Source organism: Melopsittacus undulatus, chromosome 13 (assembly GCF_012275295.1).
Source record: "Melopsittacus undulatus isolate bMelUnd1 chromosome 13, bMelUnd1.mat.Z, whole genome shotgun sequence".
In the NCBI taxonomy this organism is placed as follows: domain Eukaryota; kingdom Metazoa; phylum Chordata; class Aves; order Psittaciformes; family Psittaculidae; genus Melopsittacus; species Melopsittacus undulatus.
In genome coordinates, this window is record NC_047539.1 from 639,213 (window position 1) to 665,098 (window position 25,886).

Consider the following 25,886-nt stretch of genomic DNA (forward strand, 5'->3'; position numbering starts at 1 on the left):
GATTGCCCCAGACTGATCACAGTGGTATAACCAAGGACTTGGCAGTTGGACTGAATCATTTTGAGCTGCATTCTCCTCTATCATGAAGTGTTTTAAAAACAGTTTTACCACCAACAAAAGCTGCTGTCTAAATCAAGCACATCATGTTTTCCCATTATGGCATGGATTTTGCTTGGTAACGTTTTGATTGCTGGGATGAGTGTTTAGCATCCTGAATTTGCTAAGTAGAGGATGTGTGGGATTCAGATTTAGGGCTTGAAAGCTTTTCTCCCTTTTTTTACAGCTTGACCAACTGTTTGCTTGGCTTTGGGATGCCCCTTTTATTCCTTTTTCCCCCCTCTGTTTCTCTCCCTCTTCTCTCTGCTATAAACAACCAGCAGCATCTCTCATTAGTTAACATGAATATGAAGCAAAGTCCTGCCATAGTTTATGTCATGAAATAAAAAATGCTGCAAATCCTGTCTATCAAAAGTTAGTACATGTCAATAGCAGGCTCTTGCCTAGAGCTTGTCATGCACACAGAGGAGCATGGTTTGGGTTCTCCTACCACCAGAGCTGACCAAGCTTGATTTACTGAATGCCACTGCAGTGCTTTGTCATCTCCCAATGTACCAAGGGCAATTCCTGATGCTTAGGCAGTGGGAATAACACCCTGCTCTTGAGAGCAGTGCAAGTGGAAGAGCTGGGGCTGGTCTGGAATTAGATCACTTCTATTTTTGCTTTCAGTTTTGACATCAGTTTGCTGGCTGGTGCCAAACTAGTTGATAAATTCAGAGGCAATACTAGGGACAGGAAGCCCTAAGCCCCATGATTTTCTACCAGCTCAGATTTTTATTTCAAGTAACGTTGCATTGCTTGGGTAGTATAATTTTTCTTGATTTTATAAAGGGTGCAGTATACTGACCGTAAATGTAATGCCTCTGTAATTTCACTGCGTTAAAACCTACCATGCTAGAATTAGGCCCTGAATGTGGGCATTTATTTTGCCATCGACAGTTAATGTAATGCTACTTTCTTCAATGTCATCGTCCTCATGTTACAAAGAAAAACATGTTATAAATGTGCACAGCCCTCTGGTCTCCCAGAGGAGTTGGAATGTGGGGAAAAGATGCTTAAGCTGCCAGTTAGCTTTGGTAGAGGTGTTATTTGTAGAAGTTTGTGATATACAAGGATAGTATCTAACATTTTTTCTGTCCTAAAACAACAGAAAATATCAGGAAACATGTAAGTTATTTGACTTAGTCTAAGAAGAGAAGTGTTGTTTGGTTTGGTGCCCAAGAGGGAGCTTATAAAGCTGCAACATTATGCTTAGCTTGATAGGGATTAGCTGTATGTTAGTGCAGTAACCATTTAAGAAGTGAAATTTGGCTGATCATTTGTCCTTGATAGCTTCATTTGTGTTTGGCCCCCTAAGCCATTTCTCAGGGAGTGGGAGAACTCCTGATACTCCAGCTCTCTGCATGACTTGTCATTTAAATGACAAAAATCACATCTCTCAAAAGCCTACTTTTCCTTCAGGAAAATCAGATTAAATCTAGGGCTTAGGGTGTTTTGGTGAGTGGTTTAATGTCCAATATGCTGCATGACTCTAGATGTAGAAGTAAGTGCATTGGAAAGGAGAATTTCCCAACTTTTAAAGGTCACCTTTTCTGAAAGGCCTAAGGCTTTAATAGACCCTTTTTATATTGAGAAAATACTTTGAAGACTTCTTTAAGACCTCTTGCCAGAGGTCCAAGATAGCTGAGGGGCTGTGGCCAGTGTGAAGAGAGGAAGATTTCAAGGTTTCTTCAGCAGTTTGTGAGTGTCCCAATTGCGAGCTGTATTTTTAGAGCATCACAGGCCTCTTGGAGGGAACATCCAGAGGCTTACTAGATCTCACCTGGCACTAAAAATAGGTCCTCAGCACCCACAGTAGATCTGGTCAGCTGTGCCTTGGAAATCTCCAAGGATGAGAAATTCACCTTCCTTCTGGGTAAACCCCCATCAGTGTTGCCCACCTGAATGATGCAGCATCATGTTACTGGTTTATATCTCTTACAGATTTATTTCTAGCTGTAAATACTATGAAGTTGCTGCTTGTGCATCAGTGTAATACCACAGCAAAACCAGGAGTCCAGCTTCTGGGCTGTGCCCGAATAATAGTGTCCTCTGCAAAGTGACAGGATTGTATTCTTCAGGCATGCAAATAATGAGAATGCTGAGATTTTTTTTTAAATGAGTTAGACCCAAACCAGCTTAAAAGTGGAGCCATGGAGAAATTTATGCAAGATAGATGTAACTTTGTTGTCCTAAATTAACTTGGTTGCTAAGTAAAAATATGCTGTAAACTTTGAGTGATTCTGTGGGCAGTATTTTCATGAATTTTGTAGCACTGTGTTGTAATTGGGAAGAAGAAATTTTGAGTTTTACAGAAACCAACAAATAAATAGATAAATAATAAGAAGAAGCCAACTATCTTCTTCAGTGTGTCTGTCTCCAGGTCTCTGATGGCTCAAGTCAGAGTGCTCTTGAGAAAATCATTAATAAAACAGACCATTTACAGAATGGCAACACTCAAGTTGAAATGATGCTCCAAAGTCCTCTTCCTTTAAGCCTAGTTTCCATTTGTGGAAATTTCCCTGGCATAAGTTCAGAGGTGTAGCTGCTGTTTGGGTAGATAGAGGCATTTACTTCTAATCGCATTAGTGTTTCAACTGCATTATGAGATTGAAGGCGTTCAGTGCTTACCCAACATCACTGCAGGTTTGTTAATTAATGCTGTTCGCAACAGATACAGGTATATGTCAAACTGGAAATGTAGACTTGTTCCAAATGAATCCTAGATATATTTCTACTTTAATCAAAGCTTCCATAAAATGTGATCAGAATTTAAGTAGCATTTCAGAACTGAAAATAGTGTGAGGGAAAACTTGACAATGACTTGTCCTTCCAAATTTTTTTGATGAAATATCTTATTTCTGTCTTCCAGGACCTGCGCAAACAGGTAGCTCCATTACTGAAGAGTTTCCAGGGAGAGGTAAGAGCTTATGCTTCTCATAGTGCCTTTGATACTGCTTTACCTGAGTGTGTTGTGCTGGCAGTCTTTCAGCACAGCCATGTGGGTACAGAGCCCTTGAGCAGAGAACACTGCAGGGGTTCAGCCCTTGGGCATGATGCTGTGTGCAGGGTCTGTGCACAACAAGCTGAACTGGTCAAATCACTTTTCATCCAGCATACCTGAGCATAAACTTACCATTGCAGTGACTCGGGCACATGCCAGTTCGTTGTGTCTCAGTAACAGTGGTCGCAACACTTAACGCAGTGTAGTGTACATATAAAAATCTGAAGATAGTACAAATAGTTTTCAGCGTAAACCTTTTCAGCTGTAAACTGCTGTATTCTAGGGGGCTTGATGGAAAACCTGAAGTTGGCAGGTGTTTGTTGGGAAAACAACAGAAAACATTAACAGCTCTGGTGCTGGCTCTTCCTTCACACACCACTCCACTAAGAAACATTTGATGAGAGTAATCACAAGTTTAAAAACCCACTGTTGTTATTTTGAAGGACTTCTCTAGGAAAAGGCAGCTGGGCCCATTACAGGATTTTACATTTCATCTGTGGGCAGCACTGAAGTGCTCACTTCACGTGAGTGCTTCAACCAGATGGGAGCTGTTGTGTTGCCTCTAGGAAAATGTGCTGTATGAAGTTTGAAAATCATATGTCTTCTTACAAAGATCACTGCCTGCGTGGGGTGGTAGATTGAGGTTTTAGCTCACACTCTGCTACACGTTGTAGAGCTCTGTTCCTAAAGTTAGCTGTGTTGAAGCCCGCAACGCCTTTTACTTTCTCAATCTATAAGCTGTTGGCTGTCTTTATATTGTTGCAGTTCCCCTCAGAGCACAGAGAACTTCAGGAGCGTGTTTTCAGAAGTCTGCATAAGTAATGAAGTGCACAACTCCTGTTATTTGTAATGACAGTTGGATTTCTGGTTGCTTGTACATCCTGCTAAATATGCATCCCAAACAGGCAATAATTCCTCACCTTAAAAGCAGTATATATATTTTTTTTATTTTATAACCCAATTTCCCAAGTACTACTAGAAATAAATAAATAAACAGGACAACTTGCTCCTTGATATATCTAATGGTAATCTGTGAGAACAAAGAATGACTTGTGTGAGTCCCTTTGCCAGTGGAAATTTACACTTCAGATTTGCTCCGAGTGGATTGCAGTGCTCTTAAAACCTTTTCACTTTGGTTTCAAGCTTGCAATGCACTGACTGAAAAGTGTATGTGTTACTTTCAGCACTGTTCTTTAATGAAGGGAATGTCTGAGGATCAAGCAAGAATCATAAATCCCAATTTGGCTACAGCAAAGGAAGATTCTCTCATTAGATTAGCTCACTCACTGTTAACCTTGGTCTGGCTCATACACCCTCCTCCTCTTTGGTTTTGCTTCACTAATGTAAAGGCGAAGTTTATGTTGGAGAGCGAGTGTCCTCAAGCAGCAGTAGGGAATACTGTAGGAGTGCTCTGGTTCACACCTAGGTGGGCATTGTGGATGGTACCACTGAACTTTGGAGTACCATCTTATTCTCACTGGCTGCTCATATGGAAGCTGGGAAAAAGGGTTCATTGCATGGTGCACCTTCTCTGTTTACCATGAGGGAGAGTCTCCACCACATTTTTGCCTTTGAATCCTATCTCCACCCCTGCTGCTATTGCCCCATCATTTCTTGATCTGTATTGACAGAACTAAGTAGGTGCTGTTTGCATGTCCAAGTAATAATACATTACGATTCCACCTCAGAAGGGAAATGGATCTCATGTAGAATGATTGTTCCCACATGAGAGAGCTCTGGGCATTAGGGAGGGCCAGAAGATCAGAAAGGTCAGACAGGTCCCTAGCTAGCAAAAGTGTTTAAGTATCTTTACCATTGATACTTCTGTGTTGCTGCTGCCTAAGGCCTGGCTCCCCATCTCTTGCCTTGCCTCAGCACTTTCACTCAACAGCCCGGAGAGGAGAAGGCTGTGTGGAGACCTCATAGCAGCCTTCCAGTATCTGAAGGGGGGCTATACAGATGCGGGGGATGGACTATTAGTTAGGGACTGTAGTGACAGGACAAGGGTTAATGGGTTCAAACTGAAACAGGGGAAGTTTAGATTGGATGTAAGGAAGAAATTCTTTACTGTAAGGGTGTTGAGGCACCGGAATGGGTTGCCCACAAAAGTTGTGAACGCTCCATCCCTGGCAGTGTTCAAGGCCAGGTTGGACAGAGCCTTGGGTGACATGGTTTAGTGTGAGGGGTCCCTGCCCATGGCAAGGGGTTGGAACTAAATGATCTTAAGGTCCTTTCCAACCCTAGCTGTTCTATGATTCTATGATCCCATGGTGAGCACAAAGTTTACTTTCCTCCCACTTTTTTGCTGGCTTAGTTTTCTGCCAGGTTGGCTCACTGAAACAGCTCACTGCAGGCATCCGCTGGGCACGGAAGAGGTCAGGAGAGTAAATCCAAGGGCAGGAGGAGTGCAAATGTGTCAGCCTAGGTTGACTTAAACTGTCTTTGAACTATACCCTCGGTGAGTCTGACATGCCTTGAGAGAGGTTAACTTAAGCTCACACATTTAAATACCTTCCCAAGCATGCTTTATGGGACATTTGCTTGTAAACCTGTGGGCAGTTGACTTTTTATAATAAATCCACAGGTCACTTGAGCCAATTTTTTTTCTTTCCAGGATATTGATACTTCTCCTCCCTCTCTTTCCCCATCTTCCTTTTGTATAATACGAATTTATCAGTGAGTCTGCCCAAGCCACAACATTCTGTATTCCACAGATATTTGTCTTGTCCATTCAGCTGAAAACGGTTCCAGCTATCAAATACTCAACTTCCATTAGTAGCTGTAGATAACTTGTTTTGTATAGATCTGAGTACTTTAAGTAGCTGCTTTCTTTATGATGACAGTTAAAGAAACACCATTATGAAATGGAATTTAGCATTCTACAAATTTTAAAATGAATTTCTAGTTCAGCGTGAGACCCTGTTCATCACTATAGTATAATTTTATTACAGTACTTTTTCCTTATTTAGGATTTTAATGGAAATTTATATGCAGGTTTGAGGGTTTTTTTGTTGACAGAATGTTGTGTCTGATTCACAGCTTTGTTCTTCTGATTTTGGGGGATAACTTTTCTAGCTTTCCTGGAAGATTTAAGGTCTGGATGGTGTAAATAGGCTGTTGTGAGCAAGACAAAAGTAATTAATTTAAGAGGTGTGAAATTCTTGGTGTTTCCATCTTAAATCTCTGTGTGTGTGTGTCCTTTTTTTTCCTTACCATTAATGTGAGGATGCATCTTGGTGGGCTAAATACAGGACAGAATCACAACAGGCTAAAGAGTTCTGTCATTCAATCCCAAAATGATTGGCAAGGCACTCCTTCAAGCAGCCATCTGAAAAAGCTGTGTTCCTGCAGGTCATTGTGCCTTATTTATATCAGTGGATGGATATTTATACATGAAATCCTAAAACTAAAGAAGTTGTGTTCTTGGGCTATGTTTAGAGAACTTTTAATTTACAGAAGTGAAGTTGTGGTATGGAAATCTAATGTTGGAATCTGTATTTGTGAAGTCATCAAATAGATATTTTAAGGCTGGGAAAGGATTTCCTGAGGTCATTAGCATTCTTTTCATGTGGCATAACAGTACTGTCCAACAGTAATGCAGTAATCCCTCATTTGGAGAACCCTTTAAGGCACATACTCCAAACCAACGCGCTGGACTTCATGTCTGTGAAAACCATTTCTCATATTCTTCTCACAGAGCAAGTACTTTTAAGGGTATTGCCGTTCTGATGAGCCCAGTCTGGCTCCCCACTTAGCTGAACTGCACTTTAAACTATTAATTTGGTCAGTAATTGAGTAGTTTTCCATATGCAGACAACAGGAGCTGAAAATCAGTTTGGTGTTCTGGAACTACTAATCGTGCCTCTGAAGGAGTGCTCTAATTGTGTGCCTGAACAACTTCAGACCTACTTTTCTTCTCTGTTTTGAAGGAGTATTCCTGAACTGCTATTTTTTTTACCCCCTTTAATTTTCTTATGTTAAATTTACAAACCTAATTAATACAATTTCTTTCCTGTAGGTTCACTCCATGATGGCTCAATTAGAGTAGCAGTAGAGCTGTGGTTCAATATTCAGGCCAGCTTCATAATTGAAAACACATTTTCTTCTCAAAAGCTGCAGCTGGTTTGGTTCTGCTCATGCAGAAAAGGATATAACCTTGCATAACATAGGAAATGAACGGTTGAGAGAGAAGCCAAATTCAATTTCAGTCAGATATTTTGAGGATAAGTCCATGATCTATGGAAGCAAGGGAATGAAAAGTGTGTGTATGTGGAAAGCAGCGTATTCAGCACTCTATTAATCACGGCTAGCCTGGGTGCTGTTGTGTGCTGTTGCGTTAGCACTGATTCTAGTACAGAGGCTGGAGAGCAGCCAAGCACTCCAGAAGTTAACCTCTTAAAGACCCTGAGCTGCTTTCTGTTGAATAAATGTAATTTTGTGGTCAGAAATAAATGCTTGTGATGTAGCAGGAGCTTTGAAAACAACAGCGTGGCAAAGCTATTACAAATTGCTCTGTGTTGGGGAAGTCAACAGCATACATCAAAATTCAGCACTCACGTCACGCTGATTTAGGCCTGGAGCTTTCCTGCTTTAAAAGCACTCCGTGTAACAAAATGGGGTAAATCTAACATTTTGGGTGGGTAATTGGTTTGTTTTCACATCCACTGCACGGGGTGTGGGTGCTGGGTGATTTCCTTCATGTAACAGGAACATGGGGATGGTTTTATGCTTCACCTCGGATCTGTTTCCCAGTGCTAGCAGGGAAGGGAGAGGCACACCGTGTGATTTGGGGCAGCAGCAGCTCAACAGTGTTTCATTCCTTTGTTTACAGAAGTGTATAAATGATTATTTATTTCATTTTGGCTGGCTTGATTGCAGTTTAAACAACATCTTTCCTGAGGAAGGTGATTTAAATATGCTTCAGCATCTCGAAGGCAGATGCGCTCTCCCTGATGAGCATGTGGGATGTCTGCTGCTGGCAGTGGGCTGCAGGGTCAAAAACATCCCTGAGAGAAGAGACACTTAACTACTGGATGGAGAGCACTGTAGAAACTCAAATGCAGTCACAGTCTCTCCTGTATGTTCTTCTTTCTCCTTCACATATTGGTACCTTCCTGGGACAAATCAGCTATTGGGGTGCTAGGCAAGGACCCAAACCCAACAAAAAAACCACCAGAAGCAAGGAATAGGCACTGTGCACCTTTGCAAAGCTCTTGCAGGTTCATCGCCATCCCATCCGGTGTGCAAGCAAGTTGTACTGAGACAACCCTTACTACTAGGGTAACTTTGGGGAGGATCAGCCCAAATCCTCTTATTTTTATATAATTGACAAAGTGCTGAAATTCCTGTTGGCAGCTGGTGGGCTGTCTATATTAAGGCCCGTTATGCCGCTGCCACGCGTTTGGGTGAAATGATAACAGTGGTGGGAAACTATGTATGCAAAATTGAGACAGGCAGCACTGTTTCAGTTCACAGTGTCAGGAGTAGCTTCTCATCCTTGTAAAAAAAGAGCTTGAAGTGTGCTGGAAGGAATGGGGATGGGAGGGCTGTTCCGGGCACGGTATTCTGCAGAGTGTCATTAAAACCCAGTCCCTGTTTCCCCAAATACAGGATTATCTCTGTATTTATTACAAAATTACTATGAGGCTCTATACAAGCCACTGTCTGGTCTTGCTTTGTATAGTAGAAAAGGAGGAGGGTAAGGTCAGTATGAAATATTAGTGAAAGGTTACATTTTGATATTCATGTGCAGGTGGGTTTTGTACAAAGTCACTCAATGAGCTCATTCTCACAAGGATTCTTCTGCCCTAATTTTTAAAAATACATAAACAGAAGTGTGGATCATCTATAAGGAGAAAAGTGATTGTGGGTTCTAGGTCACTGTTTGCAGAGGCAGGAAGAGAGGTTGATGGGCAGGTGAAAGCACCCACTCACTTTACTGTGTAGCTAATTCTTCTGCTGGGAAGCTGGAGGGGATAGAATCTGGAGGTGATGGCTAAGACAGGCTGCTCTTCCCTGACACTGCTTTCTTTCCTTCCTCCTCTGCCCCACTTTGGCACACCAAGCCATGGAGATGCTGCGAGGGCTGGAGCAGCTCTGCTCTGGAGCCAGGCTGAGAGAGCTGGGCTGGGGCAGCCTGGACAAGAGAAGGCTCCTGAAGGGGAGACCTGAGAGCAGCTCCAGTGCCTAAAGGGGCTGCAGGAAACCTGGAGAGGGGCTTGGGACAAGGGCCTGTAGGGACAGGACAAGGGGAATGGCTGTAAATAGAGAGGGAAGATTTAGATTAGGTATTATGAAGAAGTTTCTCCCTGTGAGGGTGCTGAGGCGCTGGCACAGGGTGCCCAGAGAAGCTGTGGCTGCCCCATCCCTGGCAGTGTTCAAGGCCAGGTTGAATGGAGCTTGGAGCAATCTGCTCCAGTGGAAGGTGTCCCTGCCCATGGCAGAGGTGTGAAACTGGATGGGCTTTAAGGTCCCTTCCAGCCCAAACCATTCTAAGATTCTGATACATTAACAAAGTTAATACACTTTCATACTATAAAGGCTGGTTGATAAAAATAGTTAAGGAATTTTTGTAACATCTGGCACTTTTACCCTCTTTTTGCCATTTGTGTTTTGCCACTCTGGTTTCATGCCTTATCCCCAACCCATGCTAGTGTGGGACTGCTGCTGGAAAGGTTCCTTGCCCCAGTGCTGGCTGCCCACCTCTTCCCTCATGCTAGTCTAGCAAGTGCACAGGATGAGTCAGTTCAGTTTGCCAGCATGATGGAAAATAAACTCTTTTCTCTCCTCCGTTGCTTAGGTTTTCCATCGAGTCAGTGAGCTGAATCATGCTACAACAGTGTGATTTCTAGGTCTGATGCAAGAGGAGCGGGAGCCTGTGGCCTGAGGCAGGAGGAGAGAGCAGGGCTGTTCCTTTTGGTGGATGGATAAGGAGTTCAGTGAGAGCAGGAATTGAGAAACTCTGCTCAGAAGTGCCAGAGGGGTGTGAGATGGGAGATCTGCGGGTTATCAAAGGATCCAGGAGAGGTTCAGCAGTTATGGTAGACTCGCCGTCACAGTGATCTGAAGGCAGGGTGGCAAACAGTAAAAGCTATTTAAACAAACCTGTCATTCTGCTGTCAATATCTTGAGGCACATGTTGGGCTGGGCTGTTTTACTGGGAAGGAAGATCAAAGATTGGAAAAGCAACAAGAAACCGTCCTGTGAGAACGAGGGAGCCGAGCTTTCCTCAGGGGATGGCAGCCTTGTTTGTCTGGGAAAATCAGGATTTATCTGGGCATGAAAGGAAGAGAAGGTTTCGAGGGTTCAAGGTTGCAGCTGTTTCACAGTGGAGGGAAGCAGAATTGAAAAGCCGAAGGATTTGTGTCCTTCTTAAAGCTCTCTTCTCAACTTGAGGTTAAACCAACAAGTTGGTGAGGCAGGCATGCTCTCCCCAAGCTCTTTCCTGGTAGCATCCCTGTGCAGCTTTGTTAAACAGATTGGTATCGTACCCACTGTGAAGTCCTTATTTTTATTAAAGAATTTATAGCAAGCTAAAATACACACCATATGCTTTAAGCAGCTGCACAGGAATAATTTCTTTCTAATTTTGCTTAAAAAAAAGAGTTCTAATTATGGCAAAGATTAAAAAATAGTATTTTTACTTTTGTCAACTGCAAAGTAAATTAACCAGGATAGTGAATATTTTTATTAATTTGTAAAGTTATAATGTTATCGTTTTGTTTGTTTTTTAATAAAGCTACCTGTTGGCATCAAGGAAGGGAAACCAAACTAACTACGTGCATACCCTGAGTGCTTCCTAATCCCCACACCCAAGCATGTTGTAGAGCTGTTGGTGCAGCACCTCAGCAACTGATGGACTGTTTTATAGGGAAGAGCAGCCAAATCCTATTGTCATGGCTTCAAAGGAAGACTGATGCCATTGCATGGCATTAATAAAGCTGGCTGTAACCCCGTTTGATTCCAAGGCAGCAATTCAAGAATACAGCAGGGCTTAAGATAATGGCACGTTAACGTGTTGTTAGCGTGTTCCTGCTTCTCCCTTTGTTTAAGCTGTTTCTTAGAATTCTTAGGGGCTTTTTGGTAGCTCCAAGTAACTGAAGAGAAATTGAAAACTTTGTGATGCAAAACAATACAATAAAAGAAGTGTAAGGGAGCTTTGTGAATGAAGGGGGGGGATCTGGGGGGTGGTGTATCATTAAGGCATCTATTTATTAAAAATCAGAAGAGAAAAAATGAGTTGAAGTAATTTATTTTTATTCAATTAACCTAGTTGCAGATTAGTCTTCTTCTGTCCTGCACCGTCTTTCACGTTAAGGTGGCCTAATGAGACTGAGAATTACAACTGGAGAACAATGAGGATAAGTAGAAGACTTATCTTCATTATTAATATTTATCATAGTTGTATGAATGCTTGTGTCTGAGACACTGGATATGCAGTTAATTGTACTGCAGGTAAATCATCGATACTTCTGTAGTGCCATACAAACACAGAGCACAATGAGATCCCTGCGCCTTAGTGAAGGGATCTCATTTGGGATGCCAAGTTGTCTAAAATCAAAAGAAGAACACAGTAGTGCTGAATGACCCAAGTTGGTCTGTCAGGAGCAACACATCATGGCCATGTGCTGGTCTTGTGGTCTGCAAATGTGTTAATGTGCTGGTATCTGTAGGTTCAGAGAGTTTGAGTGTGAGTGCGGAATGTACCAGCATCTGGCAGCCTCAGCTTCCCAGCAAAGAGCTTTGTCTTCCTGTTCCATCTTTACATTCAGAAACACAACTGTGCAGCCTTCTGTGTAACTGCATTCAGGAGACAATTCTGTGCTGTACATACAGCACCAGAGCATCCAGCTCCTGCTAACCTGAATCCAGGTGATTTGTGAGGCAGTAGATATCAGACTTGAATTAATGCTTCAACTTCTTAGTGCATAGAGAGTGAGAGATTCCAAAATAAAGCCACAGATTTTGCTTTTATCTTTTTGAACTTGATGTAACTGAAATGGAAAGAAGCAATGTTCAGATAAAACTACATCCAGCATCTTCTCTGACAGAGGAGGCTGGATTTATGGTGCTTACCTTACCGTGGAGATAAAAGTATTGATTTCATTGATGATAGTTTAATTTTAACCAGGTGTAGTAAATACCAGACTGTGATCAAGAATGTCTAAAATAGCTGCCTGTGCTGCTGGAGTAGTATGACAGCGATACCAGGCAACCAGCTGTTGTTCTGGCAGTGGAGAATGGGAGCAGACCAAGAGGGTCTTCATGGGCAGGTTGGAGAGATGGTTACAGAGGGAAAAGCAACCATTCAGCCTCCAGCTGAACTTGGTACCCTGAGCAACAACTCATGAAAGCACTTGACCTGGAAAAATAAGGTGGATAAAGGGAGGACTGCTATGAAATCGGTGTCTCGCTGTGGCTCCTTCCATAGAGCTCCAGTGATATTTTAAAGATGAGGGAGGGAGGATTCCTAGTGTCTCATTTTTGTTATCTCAGTATAGCGCCAGTGGTATTATCAAGACAAATAGTATGCCAAAACTTAAAAGTGAACATATGTTTATGGGGGTGGTGGGGAATACAGAGGTCATGGGTGTTTCTTTCTAGTCAGAGAAGACATAATGGGGCCTGGTTTAGATAAATTAAGCTTTGGAGCTAAGCTCATGTCAGGACTACACTAGTATAATTATAAGTTGAGTTCTTTCAGGGTCCCTGAAATTTTTAGAGTCAAAATAAAAGTGTTCAGCAAGAATTTTGTAACATGGTTTAACTGTTTTGATGTGAGCTGATTGCAACTTATCCTTGTTGGCTCCTGAACCAATTTTACTTTGAGTTGAAAATTCTTCAGTGAACTTCCAAATACTTCCTTCCATGTCATTTCAGTGCCGCTTCCGCTGTTTCTGGACTTCATTTATAATTTGCTATTTTTGATGGCTTTTTCATCCTCTGTTTCCCTATTTCCTTACACTGCTGGAAGCTGACATATTTTGTTCCAGTTAAAGCTGTTACGGTGCCTATTCTGTATTTTAAGATATAAAACAGTTACAGAGCTCAGTTTTAGTAGAACTTTCAACTCTACAGATTGATTTTTTGGTAACAACTAAAATGCAAAAAAATCTCTCTGCCTGTTGGGGTTGTTTGGGATTGTGGTTCTGAGTCGGGGGGAATGGTGTGAAAGTTCCTGTGATGTACAGACTGCTTCCATCAGAAAGTCTCTGATCTTGGAAGATGTAGTTTCACTTCTGGTTTGCATTTCAATCACTATATAACTGGTATGAAGAGAATCAGCCATACTTTTTGTAATGCTCAGTGAGAACATAGGTGCAAATGCCCTTTGTTAAAAAGTGAAAAACCTGTAATGGGAAAACAAATCCATCCTATTATTTCACAGAAGTGTAAGCATTTAAAATGCTTTGGGTTTTGTAAAAGGGGCAAATGGATTTTTCAGAATACAGTACAGAATAAGCTCTGTAATGCTAATTGTATTTAATAATAGTAATTTAAATCTGGCTGTACTCTGCTGAACAGCAGCAAGAGAAAATTGTATGTGGGAATGTTAAAGTCCAGAAGTCTAACATATGGTGTGCTTTGGCCTTCAAAGTCTCTATGTACCCAGGAAATATTTCAACTGCAAAAGTCTTTCTGATGGCTCCCCCCTCCTTTCTCGCCCGTTCACAAATGGTGTTGGATACTCCCAAGCAGTGATTTACACTACCCGGTGCCTCTCTGCCTTTGGCACTTCATTCCATATTCTAATTTCAAATACTCTTTGTGTGAAAATGTTCTAACCGAATTTCTTATGTTCTCATTCCCTAATGAGCATCGGTCCATCTGTGATTGCTTGGATTCAAGTTAATAAATGGGTTATTCACAACCATCAATCCCTTGCTCTCCAGCACGTCCTGTGCCCTGTGAGATTTCAGTGCCTTTCTGTAGCCTTTCTTGGTGATCTCTAAAAGACAAGTGTGGCCAGCATTTGAGAATTCATATCTGCTCTCCATGTCCTCCATCATTCTGGGCTCTGCTGCCTGTCTATCATCTTTCTAATACCTTTTCTTTTTTAAATTGATAAGTTGCAAATAGGTCAGGTTTCGGCTCTAACACACCTCCATCAAGCTGCATCAATTGATAAAGCTTTGGGGGGGATGTAAGCAAAATCGGAATTTGCTTTGTTTTTCTAAGGCCAGTCTTGTGTTGTTACAAGAACTTGTCTCTTCGCGACCTCCCGCCGTATCTCTCAGGATTCCACTGCTGCTGCCAAATGCTGTGCAGATGCTTCCAGTGTCCTGATTTCCCTCCTTGACCCCTCCCCTCAAGTCTTTTCTTGGCTTATATGCTGTGCATTGTGCTTCCGTGTAATTTCTACAGTTGTCCTTGTCCTTTGGTTTTCTGGCCTTAATCCTCTCCCTAATGATCTCTACAAGTCACTTACCAGCTGCAAGACTCATCTACAGGAGCCCCACGGTGCTCCTGCGCTCTGCTCCAGTGCACTTTGAGTCTGACTCCGTTGTTTTAATTATGGTCATTGTAGGATTCCCCACCCTCCCAAATCCTTCCCTTCACAAAGTCATTTTAGTACAGCGTAAACAGAAGTGGCACCAAACCTGACCCTGCAGCAGCCTTCTGCTTATCTCTCCTCCTCCCTGCGCCGCTTCCTTTCCCTGGCACCCTGGGCTTCCTGTGCCTCAGCACTCTGCAGAGCTCTGCGCCCAGGCAGGCTTGTACCATGTTTGCTGCTTCTGCACATCTCCCTCCTGCATAATAAAATATCAAATACTTTCCTGAAATACAGATACAGGCAACTCTGTCCATTGTTTCTGCCTTATCTCCCGAATCAATAAAGTAGTGAAAGAATTCAAGGACGTTTTTCAGACAGGACCTTCCTTTTTTAGTACATGTTGACGTACGCACCTTTAAATGGTTTCGTAATATTAACTGCTTCTCAAATACACAGAAGAATTGATATCAGGCCTTTGTATCCGTAGTTCTTCAGATCCTTCCTTGCTTTTTTATTACCATATGGGAATGATAATCTCCATACTTTTAGTTTCCTGATTTCAGTAAGCTGCTGCAGAACTGTGTCAGGCTTTCCTGTTTCCCTTTCTGTCTCTTTCTGCTTTGCAATATTAATTCAGTGGACCTGGGCTTGGGTCAGTTTGGTTGTTTTTTTTGTCAATATTTAGTAACTGTAAATCCTCTGTTTTCTAGTACATTAATAAGACATGTTTACTGAAAAAAGTTGCTATGGAATATGTTGTTTAATCTCAGAGCCAAAAAGCTGCCTTTTCTTGTAGAATGAATTTTTAAGGGAAAATAACAGATTGTGTGGGGTGTTATTTTCCTTCACCTGGGCAGACAGCTGCTTAGATCAGTACTGTGTGTATTACAAAACACAAAGAGAAGCCAGTCATAGAGCCTGGTGTGAGCTCTTGAGTGCCCAACACAAGTACATCTCTTGATCATCTCATACTCTATTATTGGAAATAATAGAAAAACACCTTAGCCACAGAAGAGGCAGAGGTGACATCAGAAGTGCACATGGTTCCTGTTCGTTGTGTTAGGTCTTGGTAAGTGGTAAAGAGTTGTTGAGGAGAGAACCTGTCTGGGAAATACCATGCTTTTTATACAGATTTAAAGGAAAGAGTCACAGTAGACAGTAGAGTTCATAAAAATATTGGTGCTTCCTATTGTGCTGAAGCAGGACTTCACATTCAGTACAAATGTACCAGAAATACCCCAACAAGGCTGCTTCTATCGGAGCTGTACACAGGAGACTTGAGTTCCCTTGTTATGTGTTAACTAGTTTTATATGAAATATATTAATTCATTGTTATAGCTCTGAGCATAAGTGTTGTATTGGAACAAGTCTAAAGCCTTCTTTTCTCCTCACCCCTTTTAGATCGACGCATTGGGTAAAAGAAGCAAAGAAGCAGAGGCAGCCTTCTTGAATGTTTATAAGAGATTAATTGATGTTCCAGGTAAGCAAATGATTTCCTTATTCTGAATACCTGATAGCTTATGTTCCTGGGAACGCTGCTGGGCAGTTTTCCATTTACCTTTGATAAGGTAAATTGAGCAATGGTTTTACTCTGACACTGATACGCTCCAGTAGTGTTTCTAAAGGAGAGAACTATAATTAAAGCACTTTTTCTGGACTTATCATAAAGCTGTTCATTGCATTTACTTTTTAATGTTCATAGGAACCATTTCCCATTGTAACGGTATTGTGTGATTCTCGGTTGTGTGTTTATTAGAGGGTTTGGACATTTTGAACAGAAAAGATACATGTTGAAGCTTCATCGAGAGGCAGCAAGATTTGTACTTTCAAAGGACAGAGAACATTTTTAGTACCTTCCCCAAAAAAAACTTTTTACTGAAAAGTAAATGTCTACCAAATTTCAATCCTGTTCAGTGTTAGTGGGACCATAAATTCTGTTCAAAGGCCTGTATTGTATGTGTTTTCAATTCTCATTTACGTTTGGCATCAGAAGTTTCCAGTTTGTTTCTTTTTACATTTTGGAAATTGATTGTTTTGTTGTTGTTGCTCTCCCCAGTGGTAGATAAATCCTGTCTGAACAGATTTTTCTTTTCCAGCTGTACCCAAAGATGAGAGGGAGTTAAGAGTCCAAGTCTCCACTTCTAATTCTTGGCCTGACTGAGCTATTTGCATATGAGTGTGTCTCTATGATTTTATACTCCTGTTCGGAGGCTTTTTTCTGAAGCCTGGCACTGTCACACATGCTGGGTTTTGAGCAGCAAAGTCAGACTGAAGCCCTGCAGAGAAAGCAGGACATAGATCCCACCAATGCTGTAGGATCTAAATCATGAGGGACTTTATCAGTGCTTCTTTGTGGGAGAATTTTCTCCTTTCCATCACTGAAATGAGCAAGATTTACACCCCTTCTTCCACACTCCACGGTCCCTCTGGTGTCCAGCCCTCCCTTGTGTGTGCCTTTTTGTTATGTGTCAGAGATATATTTCTTTGATATTGACTATGTGTAACAATTTCAGTGTGGCTAAGTTGTGAGTGAGATGGAGTCTGTGAGATTAGAAATATCTACAAGGTTTAGTCCCAAGCTCTGTCTGTGGGCTTGAGAGGTGCATGGGGAGCACACTGATGTTGCTAAAAGCAAATTCCAGGTTCTCAAGGAGAAGCCCAGCCGGTCTCCTGTTGCTGTATGTAGATGTAACAAATGCTCACTGTTTACAACACATACTCCACTGAAAGGGAAAATGGCCTTTAGGAATGTATGGCACTGGTATTCATCACGATGTGGTAGGGCTGAGTTAGGCATACGCAGTAGGTGCTTGCCCCTCTGTATTGGCTTTTTTTAGTGCCTTCTCATCATACATAGTCTGTTACGTTGGGTATGTCTCCATGGAGGGCTTTCCTTTATAAAAGGCCATCAGTATTCATTTATCACATGTTGGTTTGCCTCAGTGTGGCTTTACAGATCTTTTGACCTGTTCATATGGTATTTCAAATATTTAGGTATACTTTTAGCTCCAAGATCCTGCTATGTTTTCTTTTCGGTGTGAGAAGGGAGCAATGATGTTTTGAGAAAGCTATGGCTGGAATGCTGCAGAGTGGTTATTTAGCATTAAGAATCGCTGTTACATGACAAGGGTGCAATTTTATCAGACTTTCAATATCCTTTATAGGACCATATAATAATTGCAGCTGAAGTCTAATTCCCAGCAGCCAATTTTATGGTTCTTGAGAAAAGCATGTATTCCTCTCCTCAGTAATAATGTGCACACTTTATATAATTAAAAAGGGCTTCTATTTTAATTTTACTATAAAATGATCTGTATTGAAACTTCAGCTACGGTGCTTTATGGATTCAGCAAAGTTTAATGATTTTCTTTCCTGAATTGACCAGAGTTTTCACTGGGGCTCACCAGTAAGGAATTTGTGGGAAGGATGGTATTTTACTTGTAAATTTTCCTATACACATCAGGGGTTTTCTCTTTAAAAGATAAAACAGACCTTTTCATATCTCTCTCCAGCTTTATGATGCTGTTAAAATAGCATTACCATTGGTTTCTGCTGCAAGATTTATCCTTCCTGAAGAGGAGTACATGTCAAGGAAAACATTTTGGTTTATGTACATTTTACACAGCTGTAATTCTCACTCAGATCATTCTGTCTTGCTTGAGACTGAACATTTTTAATTAATGGAATTAATTTTCTCATTTAATTGCCTTATTTTCAGTATGCAGTAGAGAGCTAGAGAAAAGTGAATGCTGCCACATGAATTGCACTAATCAGCAAGGTTGTCACAACTTACCCTTAAAAATAATGTGAATCTATTTATTTTGAAGTAAAGGGAGGTTGGGGTCTGTATTTTGAGGAAGCTTTTTCCATCTGCTCAAGCTTGCTTTCTCTTTAGTTTTATAACGTAAGTGCATTATGTTAGCACCCTCGGCTTTTAGGATCTTAATCTTGCAAACAAAGTGAAATTGGAGCCCTGTTGTGTAAGTGTTCAGAGGAGCCATGCTGCCTTGCAGAAACAGTATATTCATAATTCAGTTTTTCGAAAGCTTTAGAAGAAAAATATTGTTAAAAATATGGAACATTATATCTTTTTCTTTTAAAAAGGAATGGTGTTCACTACTTAACGTTTACTGAACAAAACTTCACTGTAATTTTCAAGTAGAAGTTAAAATATGGAGACCCAGAGTGAATGCCAGGTGGCAGGATGTGGATGAACTGGTTAAATAGCGTTTCCCTTTATGCTGTGTCTTTACTACTGCACAATGCCACAGTTGGATTTGCTCAGTTTTCAGTATTGCTCCTGTTAAGCACAGCTCTTATGTAGGCAAAGTAGGAACAATTCTGCCTTCAAACAGAAAATCTGCTGTCTTGATATGGCAGCATCAAACCGAACTTGGGTTTAGTGGCTGTTTTCCTGTGGAACATGATTGTCTGTCTCTTGCAGTACTGCTGAGAGTTTGCCACTAAAGGGAAGTCTCCTTCCTGCTTCTCTTTCTACTCCAGGGGAACACTGGGGTGCTGGCCCCAGCCATTCCCTGCCACCAAGCACACCCCAAGCTCACCACCACTGCCTCCTCTCTCTTTACTGACCCTCTCCCAATCCCCTTTCCACTTGAGACACAGTTACACCCTCTATGAACATGGTAGGCAAACGTGCTGGGCTTTCTCACCATATAAATGTTTGAGTGTCAGGCTAGGCTGATGCAAAATATTTGCACTCTGTTTGGTGGGGACTGAGCAGTCTTCTAGTGTTGAGCCATAAATGGTGTTTGTTTCTGCTTAATGGGAGCTGTCTCATCAAGAAATTCAGTTTCTCTAACAGTGTAAAAGGGGCTGTAGTGTGTTTTTAGTGGAGACTCTCCACAGGTCTCTGTTGTGATCAGATTTGCAGTAAATTTGTGTATGTGCATGAGCTGGTTTGTATTTCAGAGGACCCAATAGCTAAGAAAATAAGAGAGGGTAAAAAGAATAATTTTTAATACTTTTTTTTTTTAAATGTTGCCTGTTAAAACAACCAAAAGCAGTAACAGTGAGAGATGGATGAAGTAGGAATTTTATCCTTCCCTTAGTCCTTGCCATCACAAGTCGCATACCCTGCCATGAGGGCTGTGTCTTTCTAAGGGGCCTGAGGAAGGAGCAGCAGGGACTTCTTTCATTGCATGTAGTATTTTTGTTTGCATACAATCACAGGGCAGCCTTGCAAATTCCCACTATAAGGCTTTCCTTTTCCAAGGAATGATTTGAGGAACCACAAACTTCTTTCACAAGCAGTCATCAGTAAAGTACAAAATGAGTGTTAGGGAATTACTTCTAAAGGCAGGAATGAACATTTGTTTCTCACCCCCAAAGAGAGCTTCATTCCTTCACCACAGAGCCCGTGGAGCAGCAGTGTGCGATGCAGTGCTTGTGCTATCACTCCATTTGCTTGTGATTATTTACAGCTTAGAAACACTCTCCAGACTTGTACTGCTGTTTGTGCTAAGAGATGACTTCCATTTAGGGGTATTTGATCCATGTTCTGAGGTTAAAGGTGATACAAGAGAAAAACAGGTTTGATCTTCCCCCCGCCCCTCTGCAAAATTATCTGCTGCTTATGTTGGAGGTGATAAATGTGTATGAAGTTGTTGTATTTATGTAAGTTATGTGAAGTGTTTGGAATTTTTTGTAAGGCTTTGTGTTAAGCAGAAATCATAAAGGTTAATGTCAGCTCTGATAACAGAAAGTCTGTATAGACTTTTACATACCCAGGGGACCCAGAAGTTGCATGATGTGTTTAAACTGCAACATAAGCACACCCAAACTTTTGTGCCAGTAGAGAAGAGCTAGTTATAATGTAAATTTAGGGGAGATGTAAAGAGGGAAGAAGGAAAAGAGGTTCACTCCAAGGGACCGTGTGAAGCATATCCCAAGCTACAATACATAAAGCATCTCTTGAAAACTATTCAGAGCACTCTGATAGTGCATTGTTTGGTAGAACTCGGACTAAAGAGCAAGACCAGGTTATAGCATAGCCTGAGTTTGTGGTATATGGAGACTGGTCAGCACAGAAAGCTTTGGAGAGAGGTTTGGTATCATTGCAAACAGTGTGAAAATTTTAAAGCAATTCCTGGTTTGTTACTAGTATGTGTTAAAATGGTCACCCCTTTCCAAATATCTTGGAATAAAATTGAAGATAGACATGTAAAATGACATGGTTTTGCTGCCCCAACTTTACAAGGGAAATGAATATTCATAATGTGTCTTTTCTCAACCTTAGAGGGAAAATAAAACAGTATGACAGTGAGTAGTCTTAGGAGGAGAGAAAGCAGAATGAACTTGCTCCTGGACAACAGGAGTGAGGACACCCCTCAAACAAAGCAGCAGGCTGTCTTAAACACACTTGAAAACGTGATTAAATTAAGCAGAAAATTGAGCCTAGTTACTACTTGAAAGAGTGAAAAGTGATAAACCTGCAGGCAGTGATGTAGGTTGTGACTGTGTCCTACCTGTTGACAAAATCCCTGATGCTTCACCAGCACGTTTAGACCAGGTAAAAACCAGAGTTGGCCAAACAGAGAAAAAACTGCCCCAGTTCTAAAAGCTGGGTCTGGAAGAAGAGAGCCTGGAGAGGAGAAAATGAAGGACTGGAGACATTGGTGATGATCCCCAAAGTGTTGTGCACATCTTTGCACAAAGACGTGCCCGAGGTGGGGAGTGAGAGGAACCAGTTCAAAGTCCAGGCTGCAGGCGGCTGATTTTGAGCAGTGTCTTGGGGGTGGTGGCTGCTGCCGCTTCATTTTCCACAATCGCCTGGGATGCTGCTCCAGCCTTCGGGTCGTCCAGCGCTGAGGAGTGTAGAAATAGCTCATAATCACTTCAGCCTTCCTTCCCTCTGGGGTTTGAATTCAGACACACAGCATAAAATACACTTTGGGATCTGTACTGGATGAATGCACGCTGGTAGGGCATACTGTTAGCATTACATAGTTATTTTCAGATGAAGTGCAAAGTCCCAGCCAATTCTCGTTTATAGTGTTCATCCACTGTATCCTTATGTTTTGAAACCAATGTGAAATTAACTAAAAATAGCTCTGTCACCTGAAAATGTGGCTTGAAATTTGGCTTGTCTGATCACACAATTTTTGGGGTTTTTTCCCCCCTTTCGTGTTTCTTGTTGAATTAATAATTGGATAAATTCTGTTGTAAAAGCTGGAATAAATATTCAAAGGAAGAAATATCCCTAAAGCATACACTTTAAAAAATTTATTGTGTGGTTGTCAAGCCCTATTTTACTTGGTAGGCTGGAGGCACGGAAGGAAGAGGGGAGGTGCAGATAAGGGGAGGGATGCAATGAATAGAAGCAGGAAGAATGTGCCGTATAAGAGCAAAGATATTGCTGCAGGCTCCGGTTGTGTTCACCTGATTTTGTAACCACAGTACCCTTTGAAAGCTGTTGCTCCAGGGAGTGGAGTTAGAGCAGCCCCAAGCCTGGTGCCTGGAGCGGTGCTGAGTACTTGGAGGACAAGGGTTGGGATGGGGAATATTGGACTTTCCCTTTCTTGGTTGCAGGAATGTGAACTGGAATTAGAATAAACCCTAGCTTTCAGAGGGTTTAGTGCTAAGTCTGTTCAAAAGCTTTTAGGAGAAAGAAGGGATGATTGTGGCAAAAATGCTTTCAAACATCGTGGAAGGTTCCTTTTTCTTCCTATAATCTCAAAGTAGGAGAAAATGAAACTTTGAGTACAAGTGATTTTCTGTAACTGTCCTTCACATTAGCTCAGTGTGTAAGCAGTAAATTCCAATGTCTTCAGCCATTATCAGAATATTAACGATCAAATTGGAGCATTTTCAGTCGCAGTGGCTTCTCTTGGAACTCATTAGGCCCCTTTTCAGCTGACATTATAATACCATAAAATACTGTATCACCTATTATCCATACCCCACTTTTAATATTAAAACTTTAGAATTCTGAGGATTTATTTTGGAAAGTCCTTTGAAAATACAGGGAACTGCAATGCAATTCATTAAGGAGTCAGTCATTTACTCTGCCTTACGTGACTTTTTTGGGTACGAGCGTTAGAGATACATCTCATAATCTGGGGCAGGGCCAGAGCATCTTTCCTGCAGTAGCTAATCTCAAATTGGTAGATAAATAAAGGATGTTTTTAAGTAACAGCCCACAAGATCTAAGAACCACATTCTGGCAAAGGGATCTATCATATTGGTTATATACCATCTCCCATCGTTTCACTTAACCCGGCAAGCCTTGGAGAGTGCTGCCACAATGAACTTTGGCTGTGATTAATGGGGAGGAAAGGCGCCGGCTCGCTGCGACTTCCCCGTCCCCATGCAGCAGGTCGCATGCGTAGGGTTTTGTGCTTTACTGCTGTCATAGGCCAGCACAATTTGGGATTCTGGTTTTTGCTGGTAAGGAAAATGAGTGTCCCTCACCCTCTTGTGGGCACTTTGAATTCCCTGGTACAGCCCTTACAAAATGCTCTGACAGCAGGAGGGTGAGAACACTGGAAAAAAGTGGGGAAAAATAAAAGGGAAAGAGAGATCCCAGTCCTGTGGGATGGGGGAGTAAGAAAATCTGTTTAATTCTTGACTGATGGAAGAACCTTTTTATGTTTTTTATAAAGTGAGGAGTCAGAGAGATGATGAGCTTTGTTTCAAACAGAATTAGGGCTATAACTCTTCTGTCCCTGGGCTACGAGAGTCATAGGGGAGAAGGAGGAAAGCTATCATTTATTCCATGAAATCTTTGTTTGAGTCTCTCCAGGCTATTTCAATTTACCCCTGAAATTTCTGGGGAATAATTAATGAATTAATTAAGTATGCTGTGAGGTGTTTGAATATTCAAAAGCTACAGAGTAATTATTATTTTTTCTAAAACACATTTTCAGGTTACTTTCAGATACGCAGCCTCCCACCAAAGCCCTTATTGCTCATAGAGCTTCTTCCTGCCTCTAACCCGGGGCCTGTTCTCCAGCAGCAAGAGAACAGCAGCGCTAGGGCTGAGGAGCGTCTAGAAAGTCACAAACTTGTGGTGACAGAAGCGTTGTGACAGCGGGGCTGAACTTGTGGCTTTTTTAGACACTGAAATCACGTTAATAAAGTTGCGTTAAGGAAGATTTCATCCTTTTCTCCTCCTCCCTTATCATTTTGTGTAGGCGATCTCTAAGAGAGCTTTGCTTACAGCGTGGTTCAGGCACCAGAAACACGGTCTTGTTGAAAGCAACGCGTTGCCTTCGATGAATTATTTTTAGACCTGAACCTTAGGAAACACATTTCCAGCTATATAAAATATTAATTGCCCCTGTAGTTCTGGCGCAGTTTCATAACTTGCTTTCTTCACGTTTCCAGCGCTCACAGGCCTGTAACGAAGAGGGAGGAGGGGGTTTTAGAAGTCCTTTGTTTTGGGAGAGCCTCTTCAGGAGCTCCATTTTAAGATACCAGAGGCACACACTTTGCCAAGGAGGAGGGCGAGGGCACTTAGGAGGAGAGGGGTTTGCCCGTGGTGCGTGTGATGCGTTTGCAGGGAGCGAGCAGCTCCCGCAGCGCTGCCGCCCGCAGCGCTCCCCCCGGGCCCTCCCGATCCGCCCGGCGCGATCCAGGCCGTGCTTTGCGGCTCTCTCCACCCGCCGCTCCGCCCGGGCCGGTGCCCGCCGCGGGGTCCCGCTGCCCCCCCCTCCCTGTCGGTACCCGGGCAGCGCCCGCCCTCCGCCGGGCAGGGTTGGCCAGGCCGCCGCTGCGCCCAGGTGGGGATTGCCGGGTGCTTCCCATGGAGGGGCTCCCGCTGAGCAGCGCACAGCGGCGGGGGCCTTATGAATGATATAGGTATAAAATATGATGTATGGGGAAGGTGCTCTGTGAACTGCACATTAACAGTGACACGCTTTTTCCACTTCGTTCGGCACATTCCCCCCACCCGCAGCACATCCCTCCGTCCGTCTCAGCACCAACAGGTCCCGCGGCCGCCGGCTGGAAGCGGGGCCGGTCGGGAGCAGCTCCCTTCTCTCCCGGCTCACAACCCGCGGCCGAAGCGGTGAACGAACTTCCCAGCCCGAGTCCGTTCTCTTGGAGCCGAGATGGGCTCTTCCCCCCTCTCCTCAAATAGCGAGGGTGGTCCCAGCATATATCGAGACAGCTTTTCATCAGTTGCTCATCAGCATGCTAATTGCTGTATGACTAATTATGCCCTGAATTCCAGTTGATTTTCTTAATGAGACAGCTGGGTTAATTATGTAATCGTATGATTACATTAGCCTAGAGTGCCCTGGCGCAAAGTAACGCAGGCAGGAGCGTGATGTCATGGCAGGAGCCGGCGCACAAGGGGGGGCATTCATTGCTGCCTAATGACAGGGGAGGGCAACGGTACCTACAGCGCTCTTTGTGTAAACACTTAGATTGAATTATTAAGATCTGTGTCTTTTTCCAGCTCGCAGAGTGAGGGAGGAATGGGGTTTCTTAAACAAAACTCCCTTTGGATCATCCAGCTGGTCACCAATAGTTCTGCTCGACCTCCTGGGTTGAGGTTGGGTTTGGGGAGCAACCTGGAGTTGTGGGTGCTGAGATGCTGCTGTGAACTAGTTGTGTAATGCATTGGTTTGGCAAGATCAGTCTTTGTGTTTCTTTTAAAATTGTTCCTAAAATACATATCGTACATGCATAAGCAGCAGCGAAAAAAATAGGTTCTCTTGCGCTGCTACTCAAAAAAGATTTATCATCAGGGCATGTGTATGGTGTGGGAACAGTCTGAGAGGTGTTTCTGTGGCTGCATTGCATCAGCCCGCTTGATGTGAAGTATTAGCTGCTATAAAAGTTACGTTACATTTATAACATTATTTCTTTCACGTCTGTGTTCACCGAGACCCGTCCATCCACCTCCTTTGTGAGGATGGAAGCTCATCTGCAAGGGCACCAGTGTGGGATGTCACAGCAGTGAGTGCAGGGATGTGCTCAGGGAGCTGCTCATGGAACAGCACCAAAAGGCAGTTCCTTGGAAAGTAAAGGCAGGAAGAGGCTTTGCAGATACCAGTTTGAAAATCCAGCAGTTACAGTTTCTCCTGTGGTAGCGTGGAGGATGCCTGATCAGGGGGCAAATCCAGGTGTGCTGAGCTGCATATAAATGCACCATGCGAAGGGCTTCTTTGTGGGTGTGGGATGCAACAAGTGCATCAGGAAAGTAGAAAGGAATAGAAAGCAATAGAAAAAACCCATACCCAATATAAAAATAGAGGGTTTGATTTATTCGTGGGCAATAATGATCTTGCTAAACACTTCTTCAAGTTCTGGATGATCAGATTCCTT

General features: G+C 42.5%; 1 protein-coding gene across 6 annotated transcripts in view; it reads left to right on the forward strand.

Annotated features, from left to right (window-relative positions):
- CUX1 (cut like homeobox 1) overlaps positions 1–25,886 on the forward strand; it is a 266,767-nt gene that overhangs the window by 104,533 nt on the left and 136,348 nt on the right. For all 6 annotated transcript variants that reach the window (XM_034068862.1, XM_034068863.1, XM_034068865.1 and 3 more), the window contains exons 3-4: positions 2,969–3,016; positions 15,996–16,074. In XM_034068862.1, coding sequence (XP_033924753.1) covers positions 2,969–3,016; positions 15,996–16,074 — 127 coding nt within the window. The remainder of the gene's footprint in view (positions 1–2,968; positions 3,017–15,995; positions 16,075–25,886) is intronic.